Here is a 21,774-nt window from a genome sequence, read left to right as displayed (position 1 = left end):
TCTTGAGCGGTTTTATAAAGAAGAATGGGGAAAAATTGCAGTGTCCAGATGTGCAAAGCTGATAAGAGACCTATCCATACACTCAAGAATGCAATTGCTGCCAAAGCAGCATCTAAATACTGACTTGCAGGGGGTGAGTAATTATGCAATCAATTATTTTGTGTTTAATAATTGAAATACATTTCAACCAATTTGTAGAAATTTGTTTTCACTTTGACACAAAAAAGTCTTTTCTGTCGATCAGTGTCAAGAAAGCCAAATGAAATCCACTGTGATTCAATGTTGTAAAACAATACAACATGAAAACTTGCAAGAGGGGCGAATACATTTTATAGGCACTATAATTTCAGCAGACACCTGAATAAAAAGAAAACATATTTGAGCCATTTTTTGGCCTCCAAACTACCAAAAATTTGAAATTACCAAAACGAATTCTGAGCAAAATCCTGGAGACTGTAGATAAATAATTCTTATATCCAAGTACAAATATGTAAAGAAAATAATTTATATACCAAAATTTATTGCATATAGTAACTTGACTTACACTTACACCAAAATAATTTTGGGAGAAGTTCAATTTTCTCAGTTTAGGTCCTGTAATACTGATTTTGATATATTACAGTGAAAACATTTGAAAAGAATTATGGAATAATGTGAACTTCAAGTAAATTTATTATTGAAGAAGATACATATTACCATATACAACCCTGAGATTTATTTTCTTGCGGGTATATTCAATACATCCATAATAGAATCAATGAAAGTCTGCACAACTTGAGCATTCAACTAGTGTGTAAAAGACAAACCGTGGAAATACAAAAAGGAAGATAATAACAATCATAATAAATAAGCAATAAATATCAGGAACAAGAGATAAAGAGTCCTTGAAATTGAGTCCACAGGGGCATGTATTGTTCCTTGAACAGAAGGAAGATATAAAGTTGCTGCAGGCCCTCTTAGCGGCAAGTAAGAAATCAATCACTAGAAAATGGCTAAATCCAATACCACCTACATTAGAAGATTGGTACGAAATTATCTTGGAAATATTTAAAATGGAAAAGTTGACTTACTCCCTGAGAACTCAAAAAGAAACATTTTATCAAATCTGGAATAAATGGATTGAATATATAACCCCAATGCAAGCAGACTCCTAATGATTTATATTGCTCTTCTCATCAACACAGTAATATTGCTAACGTAAGCACCCCTAGTCTAAATGTTTGGTTTTTTTTTGGAAAATAGAGAATTAGCACAAGTAAAGGGAAAGATTTGGGAAAGGGATAAAAAAAAAAGAAAAAATTAAGTAAATAAGTACATAGGGATTGGATAATTATGTCTGCGGGCAGGAACAAGCACGAACAAATTGGGATATAAACACCTACAATGGTTGGTATATAGGCTTGTATGCAACATTTTGGACCAGTGGAAATGGTCCAGAAGGGTTGTATGGAAACTATTATTACCATTTTTCTTAACAACTAATTTCATTACTTAGCCTAATAGGTTAGATTTACCACAGTACATAATTATCTATTTAAATGTTTATTTTCCTTTTATATCATCTCAATGTGTACTTAAAAATGTATAAATAATTGTAGTTTTATACATATAGAAAAATGGAAAAGGTTATATGTGTGAAAAAAGTACATGATAATTGTGAATTCCTTATCCAAATAAAAATAAAATTAAAAAAAAAAGAAATTGAGTCCATAGGTTGTGGGAATATTTCAATGATGAAGTGAGGTTGAGTGAAGTTATCCCCTTTGGTTCAAGAGCCTGATAGTTGAGGAGCTGATAACTTCCTGAACCTGGTGGTGACCTGATGATGAATGCTGCTTTCCAGCGACATTTCCTGGAGATGTGCTGAATGGTAGGGAGGGCTTTACCTGTGATGGACAGGACTGTATCTACTACTTTATATGGGACTTTCCGTTCACAGGCATTGGTGTTTCCATACCAGGCTATGATGCAGCCAGTCAATATACTTTCCAGTACACATCTAGAGAAGTTTGTCAAAGTTTGAGATGTCATGCCAAACCTTCACAAATTCCTAAGGAAGTAGAGGCACTGCCATGCTTTCTTCGTAATTGACCTTGCGTGCTGAGACCAGGACAGGTCCTCTGAAATAATAACACCAAGGAATTTAAAGCTGTTGACCCTCTCCACCTCAGATCCGCCGATGAGGACTAGCTCATGGACCTCTGGTCTCCTATCCTGAAGTCAATAATCAGCTCCTTGGTCTTGCTGACATTGAGTAAGAGACTGTTGTTATGGCACCACTCAGCCAGATTTTCAGTTTCCATCCTATGTGCTGAATCATCACTACCTTTGATTCAGCCAACGTCAGTGGTGTCTTCAACAAACTTGAATATAGCATTGGAGCTGTACTTAACCACAGTCATAACTGTAAAGTGAGTAGAGCAGGAGCTAAGTACACAGCCTTGTGGTGTACCTGTGCTGATGGAGACCGTGGAGATGGTGTTGCCGATCTGAACTGACTCGGGTCTGAAAGTGAAGCATACAATTGCACAATGAGGTATTGAAGCCACAGTCTTGAAGCTTATTGATTAGTTTTGAGGGGATGATGTTATTGAATGTTGAGCTATAGTCGATAAAGAGCATCCTGATGTACAGTTGCAAGAAAAAGCTTGTGAACTCTTTGTAATTAATGGTTTTCTGCATTAATTTCTCACAAAATGTGGTCTGATCTTCATCTAAGTCACAATAATAGACAAATACAATCAGCTTAAACTAATAACACACAAATAATTGTACTTTTCACGTCTTTATTGAACACTTTGTTTAATCATTCACAGTCCAGGCTGGAAAAAGTATGTGAACCCTTGTATTTAATTACTGGCAGAACCTCCTTTAGCAGCAATAACCTCTACCAAATGTTTCCTGTAGCTGCTGATCAGACTTGCACAAAGGCAAAAAAGAATTATACACCATTCCCCCATACAAAACTGTTTCAGTTGATCAATATTTCAGGGATACCTTGCATGAACAGAGCCCTCTTCAAGTCATACCACAGCATCTCAATTGGGTTAAGTTCTGGACTCTGACTTGATTATTCCAAAACACAGTTTTTCTTCTTCTTAAACCGCTCAGTTGTTGATTTATTGAATTTATTTAAATCTTACATCTGTCCCACAACATGAGGGAGTAAAAATCTTTGCATTAGCATTCCGTCACAATGTACAGACGTATGAAGTTATAAGTCTAATGGCTTGTAGGAAGAAGCTGTCCTGTAACCTGTTCGTACCATTTGCCAGATGGAAGCAGCTGAAACAATTTATGGTTGGGGTGACTGGTTTCCCCAATGATCTTCCAACACCTGCTGCTGTAAACGTCCTAAATGGAGAGAAGTTCATATCCACAGACACTCGAGGTTTCAAATCATTGTCTCGTTGCAATATCCAACTTCTATTAAGCCTCAAGTGACAGCATGCTACTCTGACATTATCCTGTAAAACGTATTTATACAATTTTGAATTCATTGTTTCCTCAATGATTGCAAGCTGACCAGGTCCTGAGGCAGCAAAGCAGCCCCAAGTCATGATGCTCCTTCCACCATGCTTCACAGTTGGGATGAGGTTTTGGTCTTGCTGTCCCATTTCCTCCGAATACAGCGGTGTGCATTTCTGCTAAAAAGTTCAACTTTTGACTCATCTCTGGCAGGGTTACTTCCTACAAAGCGAAACCCAACAGCATGAATGGCAGCGATGCCTCACTACCAAATGAACTCAGTGTCTTCTATGCCCACTTTGAAAGGGAGAATATAACTACAGCTGTGAAGATCCCTGCTGCACACAGTGACCCTGTGATCTCTGTCTCAGTTAGGCTGTCTTTAAAGAGAGTGAACCCTCGCAAGACAAAAGGTCCCAATGGAGTACCTGGTAGGGCTCTGAAAACCTGTGCCAATCAACTAACAGGAGTATTTAAGGATATTTTCAACCTCACTGCTACAGATGGAAGATCCTACTTGCTTCAAAAAGGCAACAGTTATACCAGTGCCTAAGAAGAATAATGCGAGCTGTCTTAATGACTATTGCCCGGTGGCACTCATATCTACAATAATGAAATGCTTTGAGAGGTTGGTCATGGCTAGACTGAACTCCTGCCCCAGCAAGGACCTGGACCCATTGCAATTTGCCTATTGTCACAATAGGTCAATGGCAGAAGCAATCTCAATGGCTCTTCACATGGCTTTAGATCACCTGGATAACACAAACAGCTATGTCAGGATGCTGCTCATCGACTATAGCTTAGCATTTAATTCCATCATTCCCACAATCCTGATTGAGAAGTTACAGAACCTGGGCTTCTGTACCTCCCTCCACAATTAGATCCTCAACTTCCTAACCAGAAGACCACATCTGAGCGGACTGGTGATAACATCTCCTCCTCACTGACGATCAACACTGGTGAACCTCGGGTGTGTGCTTAGCCCACTGCTCTATTCTCTCTATACCCATGATTGTGTGGCTAGGCACAGCTCAAATACCATCTATAAATTTGGTGATGATACAATTATTGTTGGTAGAATCTCAGAAGGTGATGAGAGGGTGTACAGGAGCAAGGTATACCAACTAGTGGAGTGGTGTCACAACAACAACCTGGCACTCAACATCAGTAAGACGAAAAAGCTGATTGTGGATTTCCAGAAGGGTAAGATGTGAAGAGAGTGAGCAGTTTCAAGTACCTGGGTGTCAAGATCTCTGAGAACCTAACCTGGTCCCAACATATTGATGCAGTTATAAAGAAGGCAAGACAGTGGCTATACTTTATTAGGAGTTTGATGTGATTTGGTATGTCAACAAGTACACTCAAAAACTTCCGTAATGTACTGTGGAGAGCATTCTGACAGGCTGCTTCACTGTCTGGTATGGGGGTGGGGGGAGCTACTGCACAGGACCGAAAGAAGCTGCAGAGGGTTGTAAATATAGTCAGCTCCATCTTGGGTACTAGCCTACAAAGTACTCAGGACATCTTCAGGGAGCGGTGTCTCAGAAAGGCAGCTTCCATTATTAAGGACCTCCAGTACCCAAGGCGTGTCCTTTTCTCACTGTTACCATCAGGTAGGAGGTACAGAAGCCTGAAGGCACACACTCAGTGATTCAGGAACGCTTCTTCCCCTCTGCTACCTGATTCCTAAATGGACATTGAACCCTTGAACGCTACCTCACATTTTAAAAAATATATTATTTGTTTTTTGCACGCTTTTTAACCTATTCAATATATGTATACTGTAATTTTTTTGTGCGGGGGGTGGTTCTTCTATATTATGTATTGCATTGAACTGCTGCTGCTGCTGAAGTTAACAAATTTCACAACACACGTCGGTAACAATAAACCTGATCCTGATTCATCTGTCCACAGAACATTGTCCCAGAAGCATTTTAGAATACCCAGGTGGGCTTTTGCAAATTTGAGATGCGCAATGTTTTTTTTTGGAGAGTAGTGGTTTCCTGTGTGGTGTCCTTCCATGAACATCATTCTTGTTCAGTGTTTTTCTTACACTGGACACATGAACAGACGCTTCAGCAAGTTCTAGAGATTTCTGCAGGTCTTTTGTTGTTTCCCTCGGGTTCTTTTTCACCTCCTTCAGCACTGCACATAGTGCTCTTGGTGTGATCTTTGCAGGATGTCAACTCCTAGGGAGAGCAGGAGCAATACTGAATTTCCTTCATTTGTAGACAATTTCTCTTACTGTGGACTGATGAACATTCAGATCTTTAGAAATGCTTTTGTAGCCTTTTACTGCTTCATGTATCTCTACAATCCTTCTTCTGAGGCCCTTTGAAAGTTGTTTTGATTGAGGCACGGTGCATGTAAACAGATCTTTCTAGAGCAGAGCAGGCTGAGTCAGTAACCTTTGTGCTTCTTTTTTATAGAGCAGGGCACCTCTGCAACCCGCACCTCCAATCTCATCTCATTGACTGGAACTCCTGACTCTAAATAGCTTTTGTAGAAGACAGTATGCCAGAGGTTCACATACTTTTTTTGCACCTAGACTGTGATTGTTTAACTGGTGTACTCTGTACTGATGAGAAGTATAATCTGTGTTATTCGTTTAGGGTGATTGTTATTTTCTATTATTGTGACTTGGATAAAGATCAGACCACATGTTATGAGTAATTAATGCAGAAAACTAGGTAATTGTAAAGTCTTCACTTACCTTTTCTTGCAACTGTGTGCATCTTTGCTGTCCAGATGTTCCAGGGTTGAGTGAAAAGCCAGTGAGATGGCATCTGCTGTGGACCTGTTGCTGTGGTAGGCAAACTGGAGAGAATCCACGTCGTTTTTCAGGCAGAAGCTGATAAGTTTCATCACGAACCTATCAAAACACTTTCATCACTGTGAATGTAAGTGCTACTGGATGAAAGCCATTGACACAGGTTACCACATTCTTCCTACACACTGGTATAAATTGAAGCCTGCTTGAAGCAGGTGGGTACATTAGACTGCCAAAGTGAGAGGTTAAAGATTTCATTGAACATTCCAGCCAGTTGATCAGCAAAGGTTTTTTAGTGCTTGGTCAGATAACCCATCTAGGTATAAATCAAGTTTACTTTGTTGCTAAGCTCTGAAGTGACAAACACAGAATGAGATTTCCCATACTTTACCTCCTACTTATTGTCAGCATCCATATAATCAAATTGTGGATACCTCTACTTTATCCTGACAGCTACTTTATGTTTACCAGAATGCAGCACAATGTAACAAAAATTGTTAAAAACAATTGGTTTTATGGGGAAAAAATTCATAATATAGCAAATAAATAATACAGAACAACGTTTTAAATTACGTGGGTGTTATTTGTAAACAACTTTGGAAAGACAAAAGAGCAATGCAAAACTTGTAGGTGGTTGAAATGGAATTATTCAGAGGATTGCTGAAACCACAGAAATACCAGACAAAGAGCAGATTCCAAGGGAGATATAACCTTTACCTTCAAATGTGTGCTGATCTATGATTAGTAAACTGTGCACTTCTACTTCATCCCCAAACGAGCTTTCATGCTGCGAGGTACTACTTGGGAAAAGTTTACTGGAGCTGACACTGGTGGAAAGAGCCTTAAAAGGGAATACAAAGAGCACTGAAGTAAACAATGAGTGTGATGTTGCAATACTGACTTTTTCAGGTAAGGGCATTTTCAATTTTTTAATATATTAATGCATCTTAAATTAATAATATTGAATAATGTTATTTGTTACAGTCCTAGATCACACACTTCCTAGATACTCAGATCAACTTCCCTGGCATCAGTTTACTCTTATCTATGCAATCTTTCTCTTCCTTTCAAACCTATCCCATTCCTCCACATAATGGTTGTCCTGAACATAGCAGCAGAAAGAAATAATTTCTGCCACAATTCCTGTCAGCCCGGCTGAATCTACTCAAAACCCTACGACCACTTAGGTCAAATGCACCAAGAACTCCTTTTAACAATGACCATAATGATTCTCCTCTCCACAACTACTCCAGAGCACTAACACTGCAATCCACTACCCACTTTCATACTTCATCTGCGGCCCAATGCAAAGTAGTCCTTGCAAAATTTCTCTTCTACCAGATTCAACATAGTTCGCACCATTTCTCCAATAGAACAGAACCTGAACCAAACTGGTTAAACTAGGATTGTTAGTTAGTTATTGGTTGATGGGTTTATTTTTAAGCATGTTAATTATGCATCCCCTGACTGCAATATTTCAGCGTCCTGACCATTTCCACAAAACCACAAATCATCCAAAACTTGGCTGCCAATATCCTTTCCCGAACAAAGCCACACCTCCTCATTCATTACCCGCAGCTTCAAAACTTCATTAACTCCCTGAACATTAACATTCAAACAGATTAAAATCAAAATCAATTAGACTTGAAGAAAAATCCTAACACGACTCTATCTCGACAACTTTCTCCTTCATGTTCACTTACGTCTTCGGGTCTATTGATTATACACAAGAGCCAGAAGCAGACCTTTCAGCACTTTGATCTTGTTGTACCATTGATCATGCAAAGACAACCTCTTAGCCTGACACCAGAGGTTACATGCATAAAGTATAGGAATTAAGAAAGACTTAAAAAGTTGTTTTTTTTCTACACACACTGGCTGCAACCTGGAATCTACTGTGTGCAGGTGTGGTGGAGGCAGATACCATTGCAACCTTCAAATTGGAATTGAATAAATATATGGCAAGGAGAAGTTTGCTAGATTATGGAGAAGAAGCAAGGGGTGGAATTAATGAGCTGCTCTGGTAGAAAGCAGTACAGATATGATATTCTGATTGACCTCCGTGTGTGCTATAACCATTCTATAATTGCACAATTCATTCCCTCCAGTAAGGCTTTGATAGTCTTGTCTGAAACCACATCCAGTGTTCTGGACACTCTGCTCATAGCAGCTACAGTGTCAATCCTTCTCCAGATCATTTATTGCCCAGTAAGATTACCTTTTTCCTTTTTAAGTCAAATGAGCATAAAGTTGGCCCTCATTGCACAAATCATCCTTTTAAATTTACTCTTCATAGACAAGATCTGTTTATCCTTTTTCAGATATGAAACCACACTGAATGACTAAAGGCATATATTCAGTCACGGAACAATTTCAGCTACCTTGGCTCCATTTTCTTGGACGCTCCTCTTTATACACATTCGCCCTTTATCTCCATTTGAAATTTACAAATTTAAAGTCTGTGTCTAAGCTCCCATTCACATTTCCAAGCCTTCTCACGAAGGCTTGATGTCTGCTCCTTTTTCTCTGGGTTGCATATTGAGATATTTTCCCAGATTAGATTAGACTAAAAATAAAATAATCACTTTTTTTTTTTACCTGAGTGCTGGCACTCGGTCTCAGGACAGAGGTGCCTCCACTGGGATCTAATACTTCCACTCTACTGCTGACCAGACCAAAACACTGTGATGCCTCCTGGTAACAGATTCTCCTACAAAAGAAGAAAAAGCACACAACGAAATCTAGATTAACCCAAATGTTTAAATTTCACTTTAATTATCAAACTGACCTTGATGCATTTAATTAGAGCAAAAAAATAACAAGTTGTCAGTAGTGCTCAGCAGGTCAGACATCTCTGGATATAAAGTTGACATTTCAGGTCTAGACCCTTTGTCTCTACTTCCTTAGGAGTCTGTGGAAAATGAAATCTAAAACTTTGACAAACTTCCATAGATATGTGGTGGAGAATGTACTGACTGACTGCATTATAGCCTGGTACAGAAACACCAATGCCTTTGAACAGAAATCCTACAAAAGGGAGTGGATTGAGTCCCATACATTACAGGTAAAGCCCTCCAAACTATTAAGCTTATCTACATGAAATGCCGTCATAGGAGAGCACCATCCATCATCAGAGATTCTCACCATCCATGCCATGCTCTATTCTCGTTGCTGCCATCAGGTAGAAGGTACAAGAGCCTCAAGACTCACACCACCAGGCTCAAGAACAGTTACTACCCCATAACCATCAGGGTCTTGAACAAAGGGGATAACAACATTTACTTGCCCATCCATTGTTGTTTACTTATATTTGCATTTGCAGTTTACTGACTTCTACACTCTAGTTGATCTTTCATTGATCCTGTTATAGTTACTATTCTATAGACTTATTAAGTATCCCTGCAGGAAAATGAAGCTCAGGATTGTATATGGCGTACTTTAACAATAAAATTTATTTTGAACTTTGAATTAAATACTTCATTAATCAACAACATTCCATTGGTAACGTTGCTCACTGAACAAAAGATTGAATAATCTTATGCCATTTTCATTGATTTTTTTTTCTGTTGATCCTACATTAATTAGCTTCTGTTACTTTTCCCATTATGCTCACCGTGCTCAAGGCGTAGAGGTTCCCTTTCTAGTCAAAGGGATAATAGAATATAGATTGACAATGAAATTTCAATAGTCACCACAATTATCATAAAACTCCCCAATCCAATTGTGAAAAGATAAAGTTAAATATGTTTATCACATGCATTAATAATAATTAAATGACAGGTATAGGTTTAACCAATTTAGTTCAGGATCCTTAGAGGCATTGATTAAAGAAAAACCAGCTGTTGACTTTAAGACCCAAAGGAGCTTCATGATTTACGCACAAGTCCCAGCACTTGGCTACATGTTGGGCTGAAAATCAAGGACAGAACCAAGAAATTAATTTTTTTTAGAAGAGCAAGTATAATTGACTTTTTATAGACGATTGAGTTCCCTTTGTGTTAGCTATGATCAACAGTCTTAGTTACAATCAAATGTATTTTATTTCTAGAAATACTCTCTCATAAAGTTTATTTAAAGGTTTATGACATAGAAATAAATTACTACAGACATTTTAACTGGTACAATTGTACATGCTGCACTTGCCTATCAATCAGCAACTTAATAATTCTTTAAAACATTGATTGTGGATACATTAACAAGCTAATCTAGCATAGAGTACAAGCCATTGGTAGGAATAACAAATTTTTTCATCTCCTGAGCCCAAGGCTCTGAGGCCAAATAGAAGCACATGAAGATAACTTCTGAAGCAGAAATGCTGCTTAATTTTAAACTGTTAACTTACCAAATATTACGAACCTAAAGGCAGGACATACCAGGTATGGAATGAACAGTGTGTTTGCATTAAAAAAAAGCTCAGTGCATTGAAACAATACTACTCACACAGGCAACACCTTGAAACAATTTTCACTACTTGATGTGATGTACAGTTGGTAAGAAGCACTTACTTTGGAGATTCATTAAGTGGCACTGTCCGGATGTGTAGTTTCTGAATCTCATCAATGGTTCCTATAGTTAAAGTGCTGTTGTTGGCCAAGGCTAAACTGTGAGACAGGAACAAGATGAAATTAGGTTTAAAAAAAACAGCAGTTAAAACAACACTCAGAAGGCAGGTAGCTAGAAATAAGATAAGTTATCATTCATAAACAGCTTTAACAAAGATTTTTCCAAAATTATTATCCTGAATTTTTGAAACATGAAACTTCATGTAAGACTTGTTTTCAGAATATGAAATACTACATGTACTGTAGATGTAATCCTCAAGAGCAGGTGGAAGCAGATTCAATTGTAAAATTCAGATGAAAACCGAATAATGGTTTAAGCAAATAAAAGTTGTTACATATTCAGGAAGACATTGAGGTTATGGAGAACTGGAATAGAAGAGGAGTTGAGGCCAGCACAGATCAGCAATTATCATGTTGAATGGAGGGGCAGGGTTGGGGCAAGTGGCCTACTCTTTTTCTTATTTTGTGTTCTTATGGAAAAGAGATTAATTAATTTAATTAGATAAATTCAAAAGAACACAATGGGCAAAAGGCCTGCTTTTGCAATGTGCTATTCAATAATATTAAAGTGAGATTAGCAAGGTTAATTCAGAACATGAAATAAGAGACAAACAATAAAGTGGAAAGAACCTATATGAAAGGAAATTAGGTATGGTACCTTGAGAAAGGAAGGCAAGGCATCAAATCTTGTACAGTCAGCACTCCTTATCCACGAGGGATTAGTTCCGGGACCCCTCGCAGATTCCAAAAAATACGGATGCTCAAGTCCCTTATTCAACCTGTCTAAATGCAGTGGATCTTCACGAAAATAATCATGATCGCAATTTAAAATAAAGTGGAAATAAAGCGATTGGAAAGAGGTGAAACGCCATCGGTCATTGGAAAAGTGTTAGGCTACAGTCAGTCAACGATCGGAACAATCTTAAAGGATAAAGTGAGAAAAGCCGTGCCCCGATTAAAGCTAAAATTATTACTAAGCAACACAGTGGTTTAATTATTGGGTTTTGGGGTCTTGGGTTTTTGATCCTCCACATCAACCCGGCAGGGATGGAGAGCGCTCGGGAGCAGTCTATCACTGGATCGAACTCAGGAACTTCTGTTCCCGAGCGCGGCACTGAAACATATGTTTCTTAAGTGTTTTACATGCATAGAAAGGTAAAATATATACTATATACTAAGACAAACGTTTGACTAACTAACGCTAAATAATACCGGATGTACCTGTTCCAACCAACTTAGTAAGAGAACTTCCGGTTTTTTTCCGATCCCGATCCACGATAATCTATGCACATCCTCCTGTATACTTTAAATCATCTCTAGATTATTTATAATACCTAATACAATGTAAATGCTATGTAAAATAGTTGCTATACTGCATTGTTTAGGGAATAAAGACAAGAAAAAAAAGTCTGTACATGTTTGGACAACGAGTGTTGGAAGAGCACTTCCGGGTTTTCTCGATTCGCGGTTGGTTGAATTCACACATGCGAAACTCGCGGATAAGGAGGGCCAGCTGTTACTCACAAGGAATTACCAGAAAAACACAAGCATTTTAACTCAATTTACACAAATTCATTTGATAGGATTGCATGGCCATTTCAAATTGCGCTGACTCACTGTTGCGGAAAAATAATCTGAGGGAAACTGTTCAAACGTCAAAAAAATATAAAAGTACAAACATCAAGCTCAGGTAATCCCAGGCATGGGAACAAATGGGTCACCTTTTTTTTTCACTGACCAGGTTAGGTAATGAGTTGTCCGAGAAATCTCCAAAGAAGTTCTTGGATTTTGTTATCATTTATAAACTTATCCAATTATAATAAAGGGCCATAGAAAATTAAAATATCAAATGATCACTGACGGATTACTGCAAATATCTGCTTCAAGAGTCTCAGGTCAGCCATTCAAACAAATTAGCTTAACCATCAAAGTCAAATGAATATAATTAAGAACTCAGTTCTGGGAATAGTGACCTGAGAAGTACTGATTGACACTACTTCATCATCTCAGTTCAAAATAGACACAGATGCGTAGCAATGAAAATCAGCAAGTATTGAATGGACTTGAAAGTTAAAAACCTGCACCTAAGATATCCAACTTCAGTGGTAAGTCTGCATCTACAGAACAGGTTTAATTTCTTTCAGAAACTCTCTTTTTAATGACAATGATTTAAATTTCCTGACTTTTGGAATTAACTTTCCAAATTAATAACCTGTAGAACAAAATTGCTCAAGATCGTGAAGTGATGACTACATTCTATAAGGCGCTTTCCATCGGTAGTAAAGTATCCACAAAGTGGCACAGTCAAGACTGAGGTAGTGGAACATGACAAAAAGCTAGTGAAAGAAACTTGCTGTTCCTAATCTGACAACATTCTAAAACATTTTAAAGCTGAATAGTTGCTTTTAAGTCGTGTAATAAGAAGCTTGATAGAATTCAGGACAAAACACCAGCATTCGCTCCACTACTGGTGTACTTTTTAATCAAAATCCAGAAACTCTTTTCGTAACAGCATGCAATCACCTTAACCATATGCACTGCAGGGATACAAAGTAATTGTAAATTGCCACTGTGGAAGAACTTAAGATTCTTTGGATATGTAGAGGTTAACCTAAAAGCTTGTGAATGCTCTTAAAATTCAGTTAAAGTCCTTGCTCTTAGAATTTAGCTAAAAGTCCTTGATAACGTCTAAAGAAAAATGTTATAGCGCCGCATTTACGTAATGCTGTTGTTTGTTGAAATTTAGGCCCAAGTTCAAAGTCATATTGTTTGTTACATTCTAGATCTAAGCTCACAGTCAAGCAATGTTATTGTTAAGTGCTTTTAGTTACGTACGTTGTGTCTATAAAATGAAGCGTGTTTGAAAGCTAACCACAGCCTCTGAACACCGCTTTTAGGAAAAGAGGCTCTCTGTGATATCACGTATAAAGTCCTTCAGTCTGAAACAATTCTCTGAGTTGGCCTGATTTGCTCTGTCTGGTGCTCCTGAGATTTTTCCGCAACAGAATGGCGACAAGGATGGGATCCTCAATAAGAGCAAGATCCAGAAAAAGAACCCTAGGCGGAAAAGGAGAAGCAAGAGAGAAAGGTGCCTTCCAAGTTGGGAAGGAAAATCAGTCTCCTAGCTAAAAAGGGGAGACTGGTGGCCTGTCTCCTAGCTGAAAGGGGGAGACTGGAGTCCTGCGTCCTAGCTGAAAGGGGGACAGCAGGGGGTGTTCACACCTTCCAAATTGGGAAGAAAAATCAGTCTCCTAGCTGAAAAGGGGAGACTGGTGGCCTGTCTCCTAGATGAAAGGGGGAGACTGGAGTCCTGCGTCCTAGCTGAAAGGGGGATGGCAGGAGGTGCTTATGGGAGTACCAAGGTAGCTACCAGTCAACTCCATGACTGAACCCAGAGACCTCTGGAAAGACAGAGGGAACATACCAGTGAACGCTCATTGTGTACATAGTGTGTATAAAGAAACTTTGTGCTGTCGTAACTGAAATTAAAATCCTAAACAGGAAAAATGGTAAGTGCCAGCAGTCGATCGGCTAGCACTGATCCTGCTAATAAACCGAAGAGTTCCAGAGGTAAGACGAAGACTTTGAACATTCAACTGCAGGTAGGAAAAAGACTGCCAAAAAAGATTTAAAAGATAAATCGGCACTACCAGCAAATAGGAGACCCCTTAGTCCCTGGATCCCCGGTGGATATGGTAATCAGAGAGACCGGAGATGATCGTTATGCGGTAACATTCAGTAGTGAGTGGTCACATGGGGATTGGCCGTATAGGGGAAGTTTTAATTTGAGACTAATCCAGCACTGGGAGGACACCACCCGAAATGGGGACGGCGACCCAAATTGGGATGCTGATTACATGTTAAGACTTTTTAAATGATGGAAGGAGGTGGCTAAAAGACATCAACCTCCAAGGAAAAAGGAGATTAAACACCCTGAAACAGAGAAAGCTGGGGCTGAAACGAAACCTACCACGGGACTTTATCCCCAACTCCCCATACCGGCCAGTACCCCGTAGACGATTTAATAATGATGACGACTGCCTTGGGACGACCTGCACCCACTCCTTACAACCCTCCATGCCAGAAGTTCAGGCACCTGACACCCCCAGGGGAGCAGACGTCACTGTAACGAGAGAAGGGTCTCAGGAAAGAGGAATTGAAGCTGAGGGAGCTGAACGAAGTGTTAGCAGTACTAGAGATGATTCAAAACAAAACAACGTCCGAAAAGGCAAAAAAAAAAAGAGGCAGGAAAAGAAAAATGGAGGATAAGCTTTTAACAGACACCTTCATTATATCTAAAACAGCCCTGATTTCCCTGCTGGGTCCACAAACCCTTTATAAATTAGGGGCAACACTGCACTGTACAGCTGAAGGTATATACATGGAGCTTCCTCAAATTAGGGTCCCTCAAATGCTAAAATTAATGAATGGGCGAGAAAAGGACAGTTCAGAACCCATACTAGACTGCTGGCAGCTGGATAGCAATCCCCATGCTTGGCAAGTCCAGAGACTGTATGACACATTCATAAGACAAGCCAACCTCTACACGCAAAATCTGCAATACTTGATTAATAGCAGCCGAGAAAAGAAGCAGTTCCATTGCACAGCCTATTACACTTTACAAACTGACCCGCACTATGATCAGGCTGTACACCCTTACTTAAACGATAAAGCTGAAGGCAACACCGTATGTGTATTTTGGTCCCGAGGGACTAGGGCTCCTGGTAGACTTAGTGGAAGATCAGAAAAAAAATATTCCAACTAGGGAACTCCTCAATGCCTCATTTGACAGCGGCCATAAATCCACCAGCAAAACCTAAAGATATCGGGACGATGATAAAATGATTGGCAAGAGAAACAAAGGCTATACTATAACTATACTACACTATAACTCTGCCGGTACTGGGACAGGAAGCCCGAATAGAATTCTTTAACAAAAAGGAGGAGAGAATTATGTTAAAGTCTGAGAGCTGGGAAACAACCTTGGAAACGCAACAGCCACCACCAGAAGACCCTCTACTTCCCCCTAGAGCCTTAGCGCGGGTACCAGGGAACCTATGGGCCCAACATAGCAATCATATGGGAAAGGTTCAAACAGCCTCAGAGCATAAAGTTACTCTAAAAAGAATGTGCCACTGCCCTATATTAAACAGTACCATATAGCTACTGAAGCTGAAGAAGGTATCGCTCCAGTAATTGACACATTGCAGCAAGGGGTGCTGATGAAGACACAAAGCATGTATAACACCCCTATATTACCTATCCCAAAAGCGGGCCGGAGAAATGAATGGCATTTTGTGCAGGACCTAACAGCCATTAGTAAGATAGTCATCCCTATTGCTCCACTGGTGCCGAACACCAACATTATGTTTACTTTATACCTGCGGGAGCTAGTACCTTTACTGTAATCGATCAGTGCTCAGCATTTTTCTCCATACCTTTGCATGAGGATAGCCAGTATTTATTTGCCTTTACTTATAAGAATGAGCAATATACGTGGACACGTCTGCCCCAGGGATATACCGAAAGCCCTGCATTTTATGCTGCAGCAGTTAAAAACGATTTGGCCGAATGCTAGCTGTCCCAATATTCCATGCTGATTCAGTATGCAGACAACATCCTGATAGCTTCTGCTACAGGGCCACAATGTCTGACTGATTCTTTAACATTCCTTGAACTTTTGGCAAGAAGAGGGCAAGGGTGTCTGTGGAGAAAATGTAGTTTTGCCAAGAGACTGTCCAGTACCTTGGATTCTAGCTCAGTAAAGGTTGGCGAAGTTTGGCAAGGGATGGAATAAAAGCAATAAAAAAGGTCCTAGTCCCCAAAACAAAAAATGACATTCTTTCTTTCCTGGGCATGGTAGGGCACTATCGACAGTGGATTCCCGAATACCGGGAGAAGGATGCAGTAATGCATTCTGCTACATTGAAAACGGAGCCCCTCATCATGGAATGGACACCCGAAAGGGAGAAAGCCTTCCATGACCTAAAGGTAACGATAGAAAAATCTATTCCTATTGTATTGGATCACCCGTGTACTGTGATAGTACCCCATGCCGTATTGCTTCTGTTGAATTCAGCTGCTACTCAGCATTTTACCACGGCCAGAAGGGCAAGTTATGAGGTGATTCTTCTCTCTCGATCCAACTGTACGTACAGAAGATCTCTGGCTATTAATCCAGCTACTTTTGTTCCATTACCATCTGCACAGCAGGATGGGGATGACCATGACTGTCTGCTAGCAATGAAAGCCACTACTACTCCCCCACCAGATCTGAGAAGCAAACCTATTGATAACACTGATTTAATTCTTTTCACAGATGGCTCTTTGCACCGCCCAAGAGATGATCTGTTGCTGGCAGGGTATGCTATAGTAACTCCCCATGAGATAGTAGAAGCTTATGTCTTGACAATAGGAACATCAGCGCAGGAGGCAGAACTCTATGCCATTACCCGAGCTTGCTTCAATTTTGGCCTAAGGAAAAGCTGCCAATGTTTACCCGACTCACGTTATGTCTTTGGGATAGCACATGACTATGGGCAATTGTGGAAAAAAAGAGGATTTATCACCTTATCAGGGAAAGCGATTAAACACACCTCCTTCGTACTGAACCTTTTAGAAGTTATACAGTTGCCACAGACTTTAGTAATAATTAAGTGCGAGGCACACACCTCAGCCAAGAATGAGGTCTCCAAGGGAAATCGGTTTGCAGACATGGTAGCAAATCAGGTAGCCCTTCAGCAAGAACCTGTGCTACAGACCCCTCGGGCTGAATCGGGAGGGAAGGAGTGTATGGACGTCCAGCAGTTACAGGAAGCCCAAAATCTTGCCTCACAGCAAGAGAAATGTGCCTGGAGCAAATCTGCATGTTACCAGAATACTGGGCTATGGCGTCACCCAGACGGCCTAGTAATGTGCCCGCATAGTTTTTTTTGCCCGTGGCTCGCCTGGCACATGGCCAGGCTCACAAGGGGAAAGGAGGGATGCAGCATGCCATCATTCAACAATGGTACGCCCCAGGGATAACAGTAACTATCAAGAAGGTAGCACGAACTTGTTTAGTTTAATAGCAAAACAATAGAGGAAAGATGCCCGCTAGATTTGATTACCCGCCCCATCCAGATATTATACCTAGGTAAACAGCGACAGGGGAACCCATTTTACAAATAAAGTAGTGCAGGGACTGAAGGAAGCTTTGCGGGTGGAAAGAGCAAACAGGAAAATAAAAGCGACTTTGACAAAAGTTTGTCAGCAAAACAGTCTCGGACGGCCAGAGGCAATGCCCTTAGATTCTGTACATTCTGCAAAAATACAGGACTTACCCCTCATGAAATTTTGATGGGGTGGCGTATGACAATAGGAACTAAGCCCCCATGACCCCAGAAAAGGTAGTGCTAATATGGAATGATGAGAAGACACTGAAATATGCACAAGCATTGTGTCAGGAAGCAGGGAAGTTGTATGAGAGGGTCCGGCAAGCCCAGGCACCTTTAACTGAAGGTAACCTGCATCCGTTAAGCTGGCAGATAGAATATATGTGAGATCAATGAATAAAGGTTCTTTCTCTCCCAGGTGGAAAGACCCCTACCCAGTGCTGCTAACAACCTGAACCGCAGTAAAGGTTGAAGGAAAAGGAGAATGGATTCATGCTACTAGTTGCAAACTGCACCAGGAGCTGAAAGACAAGAAAGTATGAAGCTGACAAGACAGATGCTTTTATGGGGACTGATACTGGGGGGAGGTTAGTATGGCCTTACTCAAAAATACCTTTTTGTCTTTATGCCAGTCAACAAAGTGAAGAGTTGGACTCTTGTTGGGTGTGTGTAGATACCTCAACATGCCACCCAGGGCATGTCCCTGGAAGGGGTCCCCCTGAATAGAAGCGAAATGCTTTCTGTGCGACTTATGAACCAATTTAACACATCCTATTCCAACTTTAGAACAAGATATTGGCAGAAGATGATAAAGGACGGTGATGTCAGTGAAGGGGATTGTGGATGTACCTGTTTCAAAGGATGGTACCTCCCTAACCCAACAGAAGGAAAAAGGATGCCCTCCTTTGAGTTAGTAAATACACAGAACACTGTAAATGGAATTTGTTATTGTAATACGGCGGGGGGAAATGGGACATTTTTGGGTCATAGCTCTTGTAGTGAACAGAGGGAGTATGTGGGGAAAGAGTTTATCCATGGTTTCCAGCTCCGCCAGGTAAAAATGGGAAAGTGTCCCCAGGAATTGGACGGGCTGCTGTTATTTGGCCTATATAGTGGCCTCCATGCATCCTATAAAAGATATATCGCAACACCCTTATTTAAGGCGAAGTAAGCGAGGGATAACGGAAAGTGAAAGTGAAGCATTTCCCCCATATGATGTGGCCTGAAATTCACCAGAAATTATTAATATGGCAGCCGCTCTAGAGAAATTGGCCAATGACACTGCCGATGCCCTAACTGACGTGCAGATGCAAATGAAAGACCTAACAACAGAAGTAGTTGCCCTTAGGATGGTAGCCTTGCAAAATAGAATGGCCCTGGACCTACCCTTAGCCGAAAAAGGAGGGACATGCACCGTGGTAGGGCTGGAATGTTGTACTTATATTCCCGAAGCCCTAGAACAGTGGTCCCCAACCATCGGACCGCGGACTGGTACTGGGCTGCAAAGCATGTGCTACCGGGCCACAAGGAAGCAATATGATTTGCCGAAATGAGTCAGCTGCACCTTTCCTCATTCCCTGTCACGGCCACTGTTGAACTTGAACACATGCGAGGTCATTACGCACGCGTCATCCATGTCAGTGCGGGAAGAAGATCAACTCCTTGGGCTTGCAAATTATGGCCGGCTGAAAAGTGTGTTTGACATAACATCTCTGATGGCACTCTGGATCAAAGTCAAGGCTAAATATCCTGAGATGGCCACGAAAGCACTAAAAACGTTGCTTCCATTTCCAACATATCTCTGCGAAGCAGGGTTTTCTGCAATAAATGCAATGAAAACTAAATTGCGGAATAGACTGGACATAAGGAACCCCCTTCGAGTATCGCTGCCTCCCATCACCCCTCAATGGCACCGTCTTGTTGCAGGGAAACAAGCTCAGGGCTCCCACTGATTCAGCGATATTGGTGTGTTGCAGTGATTTTATATGTTCATACGAGGAAAATGTGGGCTGTGTGTTTAATATCCAAACGTTACTTAAAATGTTATGATGTTATTGGCTTATAAGTGACTTATAACTGACGTATCACTATATTCATGTGAGGAAAATATGTGCTGTGTGTTTAATATTAAATTCGTTAGATAAACACTTTTAGAAACAAAATCAAGTGTATTAGCCACTTATCAGTGACTTATAGTTGACTTATCACCTACATTCCGGTTGTGATTAACACCCCCCCCCCCCCAGGGTTGCCAACTGTCCCGTATTAGCCGGGACATCCCGTATATTGGGCTAAACTGGTTTGTCCCATATGGGACCGCACTTGTCCCATATTTCCCCTGCTAAGGTAGAGCGTTCCTATGAAACCTTTCGTGCCGAAATGGTGTAAAGCGAAGAAGCAATTACCATCAATTTATATGGAAAAAATTTTTGAGCGTTCCCAGACCCAAAAAAAACCTAGCAAATCATACCAAATAACACATAAAACCTAAAATAACACTAACATATAGTAAAAGCAGGAATAATATGATAAATACACAACCTATATAAAGTAGAAATAATGTATGTACAGTGTAGTTTCACTGAACAGAATCACCAAAAACGACTTGTAGAAAAAAATCAGCACGTACACGCATGCACACATCATGCATGCGCTCACAGGTGCCCGCGCAAGGCTTCATGGTCATGGTAGTCTTTCTCGGGGTAAACACAAGTATCCCGTATTTGACTGCTACTCTTCTCTGTTGGCAACCCTACACCACCACTGCCCCTCCCCCCCCAACACCCCGGTCGGTCAGTCCGCAAGAATATTGTTAATATTAAACCGGTCCGCGGTGCAAAAAAAGGTTAGGGACCCCTGCCTTAGAAAACATAACTGACTTTAGTCAACACATAAGAGGAAAAATTGTGGAGATTAGAAAGATAAGGAAACAATTTAAGAATTTTGGTTCAGGAACAAAATGGTGGGATTTGGAGGGATGGTTTTCTGGCTGGGAAAGCTGGATTACCCATGGGATAATTATAGTGGTAATGGGATGTGTTTTAAGGGCCTGTGTATGTGGAGCATTACGACTGTGTTGTTACCAGTTAATGAAAAGAGCCTTACTTGGACCTGAAAATGTCCCTATGATACCCCAGACAGTGAGAGAAATGCACAGTAGGTGAAACTGGTGAGGAGAGGACGTATATCCTGCCAAAGAAAGACCCTTTTCAGAGGGATATGAACCCCCCCCCTTTGAGGAAGAGGAGGAAATACCTCATGAGGAGTGTTGATCTGAAAGAATCAATGAGGGAATTGTGGAAGAATTTAAGACTCTTTGGATATGTAGGGGTTAACCTAATAGCTTGTGAATGCTCTTAAAATTCAGCTAAAGTCCTTGCTCTTAAGAATTTGTCTAAAAGTCCTTGATAGCGTCTAAAGAAAAATATTATGGCGCCACATTTATGTAATGCTGTTGTTTGTTGAAATTTAGGCCAAGTTCAAAGTCACATTGTTTGTTACATTCTAGGCCTAAGTTCACAGTCAAGCAACGTTATTATTAAGTGCTTTTAGTTATGTATGCTGTGTCGATATAATGAAAGCTAACCAGAGCCTCTGAACCTTTTAGGAAAAGAGGATCTCCGTGATATCACGTATAAATAAAGTCCTTTAGTCTGAAGCAATTCTCTGAGTTGGCCTGATTTGTTCTCTGCTGCTCCTGAGATTGTTCCGCAACAACCACTTTCGGCATGGAATTAAGAGAACACTAATGTGTTGGCTGACCTGCAATATTTAATTTAAGAAATGGAATCCAGTAAAGTTTTAAAATATCTCTTTATGC

The 21,774-nt window shown here is 40.4% G+C and overlaps 2 protein-coding genes across 3 annotated transcripts in view; one reads left to right on the top strand and one right to left on the bottom strand.

Annotated features, from left to right (window-relative positions):
- The window catches only part of ddb1 (damage-specific DNA binding protein 1), a 78,005-nt gene that overhangs the window by 18,467 nt on the left and 37,764 nt on the right, over positions 1-21,774 (bottom strand). The window contains exons 17-19 of the mRNA XM_063062085.1: positions 10,744-10,839; positions 8,837-8,948; positions 6,956-7,079 (exon numbers count right to left, since the gene is read on the bottom strand). Of these exons, the coding sequence (XP_062918155.1) occupies positions 6,956-7,079; positions 8,837-8,948; positions 10,744-10,839 (332 nt within the window). The remainder of the gene's footprint in view (positions 1-6,955; positions 7,080-8,836; positions 8,949-10,743; positions 10,840-21,774) is intronic.
- Positions 10,853-21,774, top strand: LOC134353752 (uncharacterized). 2 transcript variants are annotated; one of them, XR_010019670.1, is made up of 3 exons: positions 10,853-13,888; positions 16,664-18,541; positions 18,741-21,774. XR_010019670.1 is itself a non-coding variant. In XM_063062086.1 (2 exons), the coding sequence occupies exons 1-2, from the start codon at positions 13,807-13,809 to the stop codon at positions 17,824-17,826; spliced, it is 1,245 nt and encodes a 414-aa protein (XP_062918156.1). In that variant the 5' UTR covers positions 10,853-13,806; the 3' UTR covers positions 17,827-21,774. The 2 variants fall into 2 exon arrangements, 1 of the variants encoding a protein (XP_062918156.1); XM_063062086.1 differs by having other exon boundaries at positions 16,664-21,774.

The sequence above is a fragment of the Mobula hypostoma genome, chromosome 11 (genome assembly GCF_963921235.1).
Source record: "Mobula hypostoma chromosome 11, sMobHyp1.1, whole genome shotgun sequence".
Taxonomy (NCBI): domain Eukaryota; kingdom Metazoa; phylum Chordata; class Chondrichthyes; order Myliobatiformes; family Myliobatidae; genus Mobula; species Mobula hypostoma.
The sequence above is the reverse complement of the archived record's forward strand: the minus strand, read 5'-3'. Positions and strand labels throughout refer to the sequence as shown.

What these genes read in the sequence shown, in the direction of transcription:
- LOC134353752 (XM_063062086.1), top strand. Translation starts at nt 13,807, where the DNA reads ATGGCGACAAGGATGGGATCCTCAATAAGAGCAAGATCCAGAAAAAGA. An exon ending in AGGAGAAGCAAGAGAGAAAG is followed by an intron (nt 13,889 to 16,663) that starts GTGCCTTCCAAG and finishes TGGGCATGGTAG; the next exon opens with GGCACTATCGACAGTGGATT.